This window comes from Syngnathus floridae, chromosome 2, assembly GCF_059516105.1.
Source record: "Syngnathus floridae isolate MCC-2025c chromosome 2, RoL_Sflo_1.0, whole genome shotgun sequence".
Taxonomy (NCBI): Eukaryota; Metazoa; Chordata; class Actinopteri; order Syngnathiformes; family Syngnathidae; genus Syngnathus; species Syngnathus floridae.
The window spans coordinates 9,312,555-9,325,501 of record NC_142414.1 but is presented as its reverse complement, the minus strand read 5'-3'; the positions used below and the strand labels follow the sequence as shown (position 1 = coordinate 9,325,501).

The 12,947-nt window shown below is 39.9% G+C and overlaps 1 protein-coding gene across 3 annotated transcripts; it reads right to left on the bottom strand.

The window, feature by feature from the left end:
• Positions 1–7,372: 7,372 nt before the first annotated feature.
• Positions 7,373–12,071, bottom strand: LOC148401612 (zona pellucida sperm-binding protein 3-like). Of its 3 annotated transcripts, none has more exons than XM_088357082.1 (11): positions 11,621–12,071; positions 11,429–11,531; positions 10,520–10,638; positions 10,326–10,444; positions 10,120–10,223; positions 8,735–8,912; positions 8,530–8,647; positions 8,002–8,093; positions 7,808–7,902; positions 7,591–7,710; positions 7,373–7,521 (listed from the first exon to the last, which is right to left on the bottom strand). In XM_088357082.1, exons 1-11 carry the CDS (start codon positions 11,957–11,959, stop codon positions 7,397–7,399), a joined length of 1,512 nt encoding a protein of 503 aa, XP_088213208.1. In that variant the 5' UTR covers positions 11,960–12,071; the 3' UTR covers positions 7,373–7,396. The 3 variants fall into 3 exon arrangements, with proteins under 3 accessions (XP_088213208.1, XP_088213199.1, XP_088213217.1); XM_088357073.1 differs by having other exon boundaries at positions 7,591–7,714; positions 7,809–7,902; XM_088357091.1 differs by having other exon boundaries at positions 7,591–7,704; positions 11,621–12,070.
• Between the last annotated feature and the right edge of the window lie 876 nt (positions 12,072–12,947).

The following is a 12,947-nucleotide window of genomic DNA, read 5'->3' as shown; positions in this document are numbered from 1 at the left end:
TTGTATGGCTGGAGTATCGCTGCTTTGCATATTTGCTGGAATCCTCATTGGTAAACAAAATTGTGACTACATTTTGTCTTTCATTGATATACACATGTAGGTAATGTCAAGAGAAAGCATGCATTATTGCCATGACAACATGGCTTCTTGCAGATTGAGGTTTCCATGCGGCGTTCAACTGCAATAAGCGCCAAACAGTGATGATTGCACTCAGCTGGGAATCTTGGCTATAAATACCCCATTTTGTTTTTTCACTGAACTTCACTTGACTTCTTCCTTGACAAAAAAATCAATGTGCCTTCATCAGCTCCCCCACCCACCACAGTGCAAAGTGCTTCCAAATACAGTATCGGAATGTGTATTATTCATGAGCTTCATGCTGATGCAAGGCCAACAGCTCAGCCTAGACTCCTCGATGTCTGAACCTGCCATCATCACCTTCGAAAAGCTCCCTGTGATCCCGACCTGGCAGTCGAAACGCATTGATACTTTGTAATATTCAATAACACACTCAGGATCAGAGAGAGGACAACTCCTTTTGTTGCTTTGTCTTTCACCCACACACTTGCAAACACTATTCATAAACACAGTAAATTTGAATAAAGTAATTAAGAATTCTGGACGTGGCGAAGCTCTCACATTGTTTTTATGAATGTGAATATATTACATTTGCTAATTGAGGTTATGCTAAACAGTGCTGCATGCATTTCCATCACTGCAGGAACAATAATAAGCTATCGTTCAGCCACCCATCACCTTGAAATATTGATGCTTCTGCTGCAAGGCTGCTCGGTGCAGCCGCAGGTTGAAAGGACACCAATATATTGAGTTTTTCTCAGACCCCGGTCTGACCGAGTGCTGCCTGGCTTTTTCATAACTATTATGATGACACAGCACTTGAACTTACAAATCTTGCTGGAGTTTTTCCAAACTTAAAATTGTGATGTTTTAAACTTTTTTTTATTTTTTATTGCATCTTAATAACAGGAGTAATGAACTTTTTTCTTCTCTTAAAAAATGGACTATACAGTTAATATCTTTTCTCTAGTGCTCATTCCAGGCTTTCAAAATGTAGGCCAATTAGTTTAATAGTGATTCCCAACCACTGCCCCGTGGCACATTAGTGTGCGCTATAAGATCATCAGGCGTGCCGTGAGAAATCAAATATCACTAATTTAGTCGGAAAATTCACATTTATTACAAATAGCGTCTCTGATCCAACTTCGCCACTAGATGGCATAGTGCCTATTCCCATTTATATACAACAGAGCTTTGTGTTAAACTAAACAGGTCCAGATTTCATATTTGTAAGTAAATTGAACAAACTCACCATTATTTCAGTAGATATAATTTTTGAAAAATTTTTATTTCGTGCAATGTGCCATGATATATATTTTTTCATGTAAAATACGTGCCATGGCGCAATAAAGGTTGGAAAACACTATAGTGTTCGAGGATGGTCATTTGCTTGGAACTGCACGTTGCACATTTTAACTCTCATTATCGATTTCTAAGTGGCCACTCAGTGCCCCTTCCAACTCCTGTGATTATTATATTACAGTAACCATGGTGATTTATTTGCTACATGATTTCCAGTGGAAATGTATTTATAGAGGAGTTTGTGGGTGGACGATCAGTGAGCTTGTGCTTGAGTGGAAGAGCGCTGGATGAACCCTAAATCAATTACATTTTGCACTCGTGTGCCCAAAAGCACACATATACAGATTGCTGCAGCAGAGTCAGTAAATTACGTTTGCATAATCATACCTGGGTAAAATCATTTGTGCAATTGTGCAATCATGTGTGCATTTATGCATTTTAATTTAATGAAATGTTATCATATTTATTGTCACGGTCATTTATTAAAAACAAATAATAATAATAATACATTTAATTGAGAAGTGCCTTTCAGGTCACTCAAGGTCACTTTACAAGAGTTGAAAAGTTAAAAACAAATCATGTTCAAAAGATATTCATGAATGAATGAACGAATGAACGAATGAACGAACGAACGAATGAATGAATGAATTCATTCATTCATTCATCAACGTACAAGCCTCAAATATAGGATAGGACATATTGAAAGGCATTAATACCAATGATGGATTTATGTCTCCCTCTACTGGTGGGATATTTTAAAAAAAACTTCTAATAGCCTATTCAGCCAATAATCATAATAAACCTTGGTTTCGTTATGAATTGCACAAACGTTACCTTTTTTTTTTGTAAACATATTAAGAAAAAAGTTTGTTATTTTATTTATATCTTATTTTTAAACTGATTACCATACGCGTGACTTTAATTTTCACTGAAATAAAAAGTGGTGTCTCGAAGTCGCATTGTACATATTTAATGCTTATCCACAATATCAATAATTGCCGTAAAATGCATTTATTTGTTTTTGCTGCAGGGGGCAGCGTTGCGCTGCAGGAAGGACCACTGGTTTTCTTTTGTTAGCTTTTTTAAATTAAATAAACTTATTAAAGAGGGTATTAAAGAGGGTAGAGCAAATTTGTACCTATTAGTAGGCAGCCAGGCATCTGACATCAATTCAACATCGATACGACATCAAGCTTGAATCAAGTTTGATGTTGAATTGACATCATCCACTGGGGTGAAATGGAGACCTTATGAGGGGACTGTTCATAAATCTCATTAAAGTCAAAAATTGGTATTTTTCATTCTCAGAGTCAAACTATGATCATAAACATAAAATCAATGCATCTTAAATACGCAAGACATTTTTCACAGGGGACTGAAAACCAAGAGGATGGATTGTCGAGAAAAAAAAACAGGATTTTGTTTTTATTTGAGGGAAATGCAAACCAAAATAGAGGCGCTGACAGCTTCCTCTATCAAGACCCGGTGGGAGCGCTTAGTCAGTTTTGTGCTGTGAGATAAGGGGGAGATTTATTTATTCGGGCAGATAGCGCTGGCACATTTTGAATGATAAAGGGGTGTGTTTGTGTGTTGTGCGCGCATTCACTTTCAAACTGCCAGTCAGGATTTAAGGTCACAACCTGGAGGTCAAAAAATGTGGGGTCCATATAGGAGAAACTTCTAAAGTTGTGTTCTTCTTCCTCTTTCAAACAGACTGGTGGTGCACCTGGTGTTAAGATCAAACATTCTGTACGCTCCCATTCTAGCACATGGAAAAACAAAATCCACATCAAACATCAAGATCAGATTATTTTCATCCATTGTTTGCAGCGGGGAAAAAAAAACATCTAAGGCAGCAATAAACGGAAAAGGCACCTTTTGTTGTGGTTTATTCTCCTGGTGGTTTAAAGGAAGGTGGTGGGTCCACGATGGGAAGGACCGTGTGTGTTGTTTCAGTGCAAAACGACATCTGTTCTGAAGTACATCACATCCGTGTTAACTCGCTGGTTCAGATGGTCCCCAGCTTGGTGATTTATTTGTCTCACATGTTTGGTGTTTGGGTCAGTGAGGCACCGTACAGTGCTGTTGGCACAGCTTAGCTGGCGCCAGGGGAGTGAAGGCCTCCAAAGAAGCACTTTATTTTTTACATGGGAGTGGTTGCATTTGGCTGAAAAATATTCCATAATGGGTAGAGATTGATTCTGCATAAAACACAGAAAAAAAAATTACCGTATTTTCCGGACTATAAGGCGCACCTTCAATGAATGGCCCATTTTAAAACTTTGTCCTTATATAAGGCGCACCATTAATGCATCATGTCAGATTTTTAATCCAAATCATTCTCCATTTTATCTTTTTTTATTTCAACTTCAGACGCAACAAATTACTTTATAATCACAAAATAATGATCCGTAGTCTTTTTGATTCATGATTCATAGTCTTCAGCGGGCCACTTATGATTGATTTCATGACACAATGCTTCGGGCCAGTTTAAATTTAGGAATTTGGTACATATATAAGGCGCACCGGACTATAAGGCGGCTTTTGAGAAAATTTTATGTTTTTAGGTGCACCTTATAGTCCGGAAAATACGGTAACAATATTTTGGTCATCTGCAGTCCTGCTTAAAAAACATCATTTGATGTTGAGCTCCATAAATCCGACAAAGGAGTCAATTGGAGAAAACTGAAGATCATAGTGGCCCACATCAAGGGTGTGTGAGAATGTCGCTTCTTGAGGTGCAACTTTGTAGGTCAAGGCACCGCTTTCCTCTTCCGTCTTCTGGGACAAACCGCAGTGTCAGTTACAACAGGAAAAGACTGAAGGTCAAAGCGCAGGCCTATTGTTTTTCCTGCATGTGACAGACGTCTGTCTGTTTTAACTTCCTCTGTCTGAGGAAAACACACACCTGAGTGAAGTAGAACGCAGTCATAATCTTATCGCCTCAGCCCATAAAGGCCTTTGCAGTACAAAGACACAAATGGCTTCCATGCTGAGGGAGTTTAAGACAAAGCAAAGAGAAGCATCTTAAAGCGTCTTCAGCAAAAACAATTTAAACATCACTTTCAGCAGATAAAAAAGGGAAGGCTCAGAAACCCTGGAGACACTCACTGGTGCCTTTGTACACTGATTAAGGAGACTGGCGGATGCATATAATCAGCATATTATTGATAGTTCTAATGAGAAAGGCTCTGAGTCAGTGAAGCCATTAGCCACCATAAGAGAGGTTTAATTGTTTTGTGTGCCCGTGTCGGCGCGGTTGTGATGTTGTGCGGCGTGCACGCCTGCCTGTGCGAGGACAGAGCTAATTAAATCCACTCCTTTCCTTAGCAACTTTCCCCTCTCTTAATTAAGAGGGTTAATTATGGGCAGAGCAGAGGTCACGTGCATGTCTGTGCGCACACGCGTGCTTCACACTTGAGAAGATTGCGATAGCTTTTAAAAAAGGCATAAATTACTATGTGTGCTTACATGGTTTTAATTTGACAGCTTTTGATATTTGTCAGCGCAGTTCAATAAAGGCTCGAGTTGTGTGTGAGATATTTTTGTGAACGTGGATTCAGTCTGGCAATGTGCAAATCTCTCCATGATTATTCCACGAGAGGCCTGCTCATAGCAGAAGCTTGTCGTAGTACCCACATTGACCTGAGGGAGGCAGCATGGTGCCATGTCAGGCCATTCAGACTGCCAGATAATACAAAGAAAGAGGAGCAAAGGGGGTGTCAAACCATTATGGGCCATTATGACTGTCAACCCAAATAAATATATGAGCACCTCATATTATATACAGTAAAAGCTACAAAACAAACTGATAAATAACTCGTTTTCAAATCAGACGAGTAAAAATTGGTCAAATATTTTAAAAAATTATATTAAAAGTGAAGACAATTTGCAATTCTAGTAATGACACAAATTTGATGCATAATTTGTCTTCGCGGACCACATAAAATGATGTGGCGGGCCGTATCTGGCCCCCGGGCCTTGAGTTTGACACCTGTGACATAGTAGATGAAATTGAAGTCAAGCCTGGCAAACGCGTATCTGGTAAATACAATGTGGTTAGTTGTATCATAGTGAATGACTGGGAGACGGATTATCCAAACACTCAACACAGCTAGTGGGTCAATTTTAGATGGCTTTTTAATGGGATTGTTTTGCCAATTTAACATCACAATCACATTCGGTGCCTCCACTGAACTCTTGGCTAAAGATTTGCAATCGTAATTATTGAACAGCTTTAACATTTATGATTGTTGGCCTGGGTCATTTAGTAGGTCAGGGATTAACGATAGAGTGAGACATTTTTGAGAATACTGTCATGAATTAGTGGATACACGTGTCAATTATATACTTTCTGCCATATATATGAAGATCATTCATTTGTTCTGTCTGCCTTTGTAAGTTACTGGCGTAGATAAAATTAGCAAAAAATACCGTATTGGCCCGAATATAAGACGACACCCTCTTTTTCAAGATTTTTTTGAACACCAAATTTAATTTTTATACAGAAAATAATTACAGTACATTTGAAACAAATGATTATACCAATATGTTTTTCTTCTTCGTGCTGCCGCTATTTTTATTTTTCTTCTTTGTGACAGGTTCGCTTTGGCCTGGGGAGTTAAGTTCAGCATTCACTTTAAAGATATCTGGCGCCATCTAGCGTTGTGAATGAGTATAATGTCTAGACCCCGAATGTAAGACGACCCCCACTTTTTCAGTCTTATTTCAATGCAAAAAACGCCATCTTATATTCGTGCCAATACGGTATATGAATTATGAATTATTTTTGAATAATTTATTTTTAAGTGACATTTCCTGTACACAGCTTCAAAAAAGCCACCCCCAAAATTTTCTTTAAAATATGTTGACCCCTACTAGTCCAAACATATCATTCTGATTAATATTGCGTTTGTGTAACGAGCAAAATTTACCAGTTTTTATTCATCTCAGTGGGTTGCCATTATGCCACTCATAGTGTACGTCTTTAGCACAAAAAAAAGACACCAGTTTATGCTAAACTTCTGTTAAAGCTGTTCTAAAGTTTTGTATATATACCACAACACCAAATACATGGTGTGATGGGGAAAAAAAAACATTTCAGGAGGCCCATTTCATGAACATTGTGGGAAGATAACCGCTAAAATGTTTTCCCATATTGTCTCATTAACAAACCATCATAAAAAAGAAAGTCCCATCTCATCATTGATTCTTTTAAGGGAAAGGGGTTTTCTTCCCCACGTCTCAGTGTCGCTGTCATGCCTCCATGCCGGTGCATCATTAGATATTGCTTTTTACGAGCCTCTGGTGTGTTGGCGATGGGAGGGGGGTCAGCGTTACCCCGGCAGTAAAGCGACGCATCCGTCGGTTCTGCACATAGGAGCAAACACTCCATTAAATCAGGCCTCCACATATTACTGTAATAAAAGCCTCCGCTTCGCTTTTATGGGCTTTTTAATTATGTCTATTCGTCTTCCCGGGCTCATGAGCAACAGTTCATGATGAGTCCCATTTTGTGAGGACTCATTCACTGGCAGAATGCTAGAGGGGGCTGCTGGGCCAGTGGGGTGGCGGAGACATTACAGGGAGAATCTAAAATATGACCGCTGTTTCAGCCATTGTAGTTTGGCTCACAGCGTGGAACCACTGGTGCTACATTTCCATTTTGCTCATGGGGTTATCTTTCTGTTTGAGGTCTAAAGTGAGCACACTGTGCAGACTTGATCTCTTATCTTTCATTACTCTGGAACTTAGTCCTGCGTGTAGCCATAACCAGCGCCAAGCCATGCAGATTGATGAACCAATAAGCTTCTTTGGAAACACACTGCACACGGTTTTATAGCCTAGCAATTGGCTGGACATAACTTAACCTGTTTTAAATCCAAGCAGCTCATAATGGTGCAAAAGAAACACCCGTGTACTGCATACGGTGTGTTTAGCAGGAACGTTTATGATTGTGGATCTCAGTTGGAGGATAAAAGGAACACGAGGCTTGGGCATGATTTCTTTATTTTCCTCAGTTAGGTACCTTTACCGTGGGTTTGTGCATTCTGCTGCAAATGGCAGCACTCATGACAGTGAGCAGCCCCACCGCCAGCACTGTACCCAACATACATAGGGTGGCTAAAGATCGTGAGGAAGCTGAGGATGAAGAGAAACATAGCTAAGAACCAAGTCAAATTACATCATGTCCATGCTTTGGTTTTATACCCGATTGTGTAACGTCTTTCGTCTGAAGAGTAGAACTGGATTCTGGTTGCGACATGTCCTCCTCCACTTGGATGGGGCCAAGAGGAGCTGTCCCCTCCCACTGTGGAAAGAGACCTGCCACTCCAAGAACAGAAGGGTAACAAGCACATCAGTGCATTTAGCCCAAAGCGAACAGGAGACACCAACATTTCCCCATGTTGTGTTTCTGTCAACACACCGGCATCGTCTCCAAGGTTCCTTTTCCGTCGCTGCTCACCGCAGCTGCTTTCACAACAGCTACACACCTTGTTCTCTCCATCTGACGCCACCCATCTGCCCCGAGGCAAACATTTATACAGCATTAAAAAAAATCTTACAAGCATGAAATGTGTTAGAGATGCGGCTTCAAGGAATTGCTTTGTTAGCACTAACCTTTTGGCTTCAGCTAAAAATGAACAGGCTTTGAGCTGCGAGTTGACTGGAACAGAGAGGGTACTTGCTAGCAGCTGACATGTGATGTAAAGCTACGAAGGAGTGGAATAAAAAATGAGATGCTGCACATGTCTAATACGTACTTTACTAATGATGCCGAGAAAGTAGTGTATGAAGCTAAAATTCACCAGTATGGGCAACACAAACTGATGAATAACTAGTTATGAAATTAGAGACTAGTAAAAATTGTTCAAATATTTTAAAACGGTGAATGATCATAAAAATTGCTCGTAATAGCTCTATTTTTTAAAGTGAAGACAATTTGTCTTCACGGGCCACATAAAATGATGTGACGGGCCCGATCTGGCCCCCGGGCCTTGAGTTTGACACGTACGCCAAAGGGTTGCTACCATTCCAACACATTTGCCAGTCAGATCACCTGAAGGGAAAAATAGACCTAAATGTCTGGCTTGGATAGTCTCAGGTTTCAAACTGCTCAACGAAGCAGATCACACAAGCGGCACTTACCGAATTCTTGTGCTCTTGGTGGAAATTGAAGGCTTTCAGCTGGAAAACAAGTTTATTCTCACTGCTTCTCTGCATGAAGTATGACTTGGCTCCTGTCATCGTAGCATCTATTAGACACCTATTAGACACCAACAAGCAGGCACAGGGTCCACCAACGCAGATGGTAATGCTGACTTTCAAGTAAAATTACATTGGTACTTCTTACCCATGATTGTCAATAAAGGTATATGATGGTTGAGAATTTGGGTAGGCGCTCATGGTGGCCACACAGCTGTCAGCAAAGACCCTCAGTGGAATATGATAGCCCTGAAGGACCGAGGCTTCGATTTGCATCATCTCACCCACGTCGTAAACACCGGAGAACCTCTGCGGCTGCCACTCCTCTAATCAGTCAATCCGAATACAGAAGAAATGCAATCTTGAGGGCACTTGCACAATCTAATAAGATTAAGATGTATCAGATACAACAATGATAAAATATCCACATTCATATTTCATCTTAATTACAGAGGGTGCCAACCCCAAAGATTTCTTTAAAATATGTTTCATGTGCTCCCACTGGTCCTAACACAAGATTGTGATTAATGTTGTGATTGCGCAACACGAGTTAAGCAGCAAAACTCACACATTTTTTTTCCCCCATCTAAGAGTCCAGCCATTTTGCCACTTGCTGTTGACTGAAAATTATATCACAGTTGCCAAGTCTCATGTCACAACCAATCACGGATCAGCTTTAAAAACTGGTGATTGGGTGAGAATTTAGACCTGCCAACAGCAATTGGCAAAATGGAAAAAAATGTTCTTCTAGCAATTTGTTTCGAAATCATTGTGGTTGTAGTTTGCACTGCATCACAAGAATTGCAACTAATATTTTGTTCTTCACGTGCAGCCAAATAAACCAAAATACGGTACTGCTAAGTCAAATTTACTACTACTACTACTCTAGCCACAGTACTTAAATAACAGTTAATTTGAACTGAAAGTTAGACGTTAAACTTAACTTTAGGTTCTTTTTTTTTCCCCCGTCAGGGTGAAGGATCACATTTATAGTAATGAAAAAGCAATTCATGAGTTTGAGTATGTTGTACACAGTCAAGAATGTCCATTTACGGAAATGCAATAAAAACTCAATGAGAAAAATAGATTGGGACATTGCACAAAAAGAGGAAGGCAGAAAGGAAAACACGCATCATGTCACAGGCCAGCGGTGCAAATAATGAACATTTGTGAGATCAGTTATTAAATCATGTTTGTTTAAATAAAGCTTATTGAAATTTTAATAAATAGATTTTTCCCCCCCACATGAAGCCCATTTGATTTTGCTTTCCTCAGAGATGCACACTCATTTTATTTAAACATAATTAGAAACTCAGTATGAAGCTGAGCAGTTGTACACTACTGGAAACTACAACCACGATAATGAACATCATCAATCATTACATTCAAAACTGATAACTTTTATAGATTCATTATCAATATTTGGTGACGACTAGGACTTGAGTTAGTAGCCCATCCCAGTTAATAGCTAGTGAGCTGACAATATGGCTGCAACTCAACACCATTTTCCTTTTCAGGTTTTGATTTGCTCACCTGTCATGAGCCTCAGGGAGAAGTGTAGCTGCTGCTCTGTTAACAGGCTAGACGCAAACTGCTGCCAATGAGGCATAATGGCATCACTGCTCACATAGTGCCTCCTTTGACAGTTAGAGCAAAGTGTGATCTCATGCAGGCAGCATTTTGGATTTGTTGTATGAACGTCTGTATGATGAGGAGAAGAGTCGAATGAAAAGCTTTACCTCGGATAGTGGCATTCAATTAACGCCTCGGAAGGGTTTGTCTTAAAAATCAAGGTGCTGCCGACTGGCGTTGGCGAGTAGATGAGTGCAAAGGTGTAGATGAGGGCTTCATCTGTCATCTAATGAGGAGGAAGAGGTGTTATAGTAGCTTTGAGCAGACAGGAAAATGAAGTGTCCAAAAATAAAAACCTTGCCTTTTTTGTGCTGCCACAGCTGTGCAGCTCCGTCTGGAAACGTAGCATGTGGTCGGCAACGCTCAGCGGGCTGCAGCCTCCTAAGGTCAGATCACTCGGACGGATCAGCTGACCGTTTCCTATAAGAACAAAGTAAAAAGTCAGGCACCATTTACCTGCAGTCTATTTCTTGTCCTGCTCTGCTCCAGTCAATAACACTCAGAGCAAATGCAGCTTGCCTAATGCACGGTTGTGCCATTTCTCAGATTCTCAGAGTCAAGAAAAAGGACATCCTATCGATTGGCAGCCTTGATTCGGTGCCATTTGCGATAATCCACGCAGAATGTGCTGTCATCACACTTTGTTCAATGTTCCGATTCTAGCTTGCTTCGAGGACACAATGCGTTGAGTCATCTTCAAGTAAAAAAAAGCAAAATGTACTGAAATGGAGTATATGGAAAGCGATAAGTCTTTAATTTGAGTTCGTTTAATGTTGGCGGACAAGAAGAAAGAAGAAAAATACTCTCTCAAAAGTCTGACCACTACAAAAACAACTAGAGGTTCCCACCACACAGCAGATAAGATTGCTAAAAAACACACAAAAATGTCAAAATTAAAATAGATTAATCGAGAAATATTCAATTATTGAATCCATCGACAAATATTTTAATAAGAGCATATAAAACATTATAGAGAGTAGAGCATATATTTTTGATCATATAACAGCACCAATAATTTAATTTCATTTATCCTCGAGTCATATTTTTGTTTGATATTTTGTTGATTTTTTTAAATCACAAAACAATAACAAACCAACAGTAAATAGGGGAATGTTTTTGTAATGCAGCCTCATGCAAAATAAAATTTGATCAGATTATTCAATTCAATTAATTTCTTTTATATATGCAGCCATTGTAAATAAGCAGTTACCTAAGAAGTTCTGCTTGACCTCTATGATGACCTCTCCCTCGCCACATTGCACCGCCAGGCTGTCCGCTGGCACAGGCACCCGCTGTTCAAAGTCAACCACCATCTAAAACACCATTTAAAGTCAAACTACACTTTGATAGGCAGTTACGCATGTGGAAGCCGAGTGAAGGGAAATGTTATTTCTTGAAATACCTTTGGATCGTCCTCAGCGGGCGGGTCAAGATCTGGACCCTTAATTATGGTCTGTAACATGTGATCTTGGACAGAGGGCGGTGGCTCACTGGCCTCCTGTGTTTGCGGCCTTTTTGCATGCTCTTCAACAGCAGGCCTCTTCAGCTGATAGATCCAGAGCCGCTTGTTGACAGGGGAGGTCCTATTTGACTGATGATCTGTTGGTTTTGGCTGCGTTGGCGGCTGTGTCCCTGTCCATTCTCTTTTGGTTGGTCCGGAAGTTGTGTTGAAGCTTTTTAAAGCGGCACAAAGACTCCCACCTGACAAAAGGAGCCCAAACAAAACTCCCCATAACTCCATTACAACAATCACACAAAAATGGGAGCAGCACTGCTTTGGTCTTCTGAGGAAATGAAAGATATGATAGCTTGGCTCGGACTCCACCCACACCTAATGGCTTGATTGCATTCCAGCCTGGAAGACTCATCCTCTGAGGCTTTAATATCCAGCGTTTCATAAAATAGAATTGCAAATGGGATGCTTGGCTGTGCACTCTAAAGGTCACATTCAAAGACAGATTTGAATCTTGGAGACTGTGTCAAAAGCTGATGATTTCTTGCTTTTTTTTTTCTTAAGGAAAACTGCAGTCGTCAAGTTTATTTGTATAGCCCTAAATCACAAGCAGTCTCAAAGGGCTTCACATAGACAAAAAATTGACAATTATTTTCAAAGCATCCCTTGATCTTAAGATCCCAAAAGGGCAAGGAAAAACTCAAAAAAACCCTACCAGGGGAAAATGAGAAAACCAATAAAAAGCATGTTCAGTGATATAAGATGACTGAACGGAGACGCGAAATCAGGCTAAGCTGGTGAGCTCGTTCACAAATCAGTGAGCTTTCAGTCCCTTTAAAAAAAAAAAAAATCCTGATGCCGAGCATTGAACCTATGCCAGCACTTATTTGCTCTATGTACGCAGAAGGGTAAATATTAGTCACAATAAAAGGTGCTAGATTTTTATTTATTTTTTTAGACTTTTTAAATTTTTTAAAATGTTGCCAGTTGTCACTAAATATAGTTGACAACACTCACTTCATCATGCCTTTGCCTCGCCCCTGTTGTCATGGTAATGAAAGCCAGATCTGTAATTGCATGAGATGGACCCCCCCCCCTCCAAAAATAATATGTGAACCAGAGTGTGATAGGGGCTGTAAATTCTTTATCCTTTGCATATTTTGACAGGGAATGATTTGTCATTAAGACACCTAAGAACTATTTTTAAATTGCAGAAAGAATGCAAAATAATATTCCATAAAAAAAAAAAACTCAAGTATTTCTCCAAACATTCTAA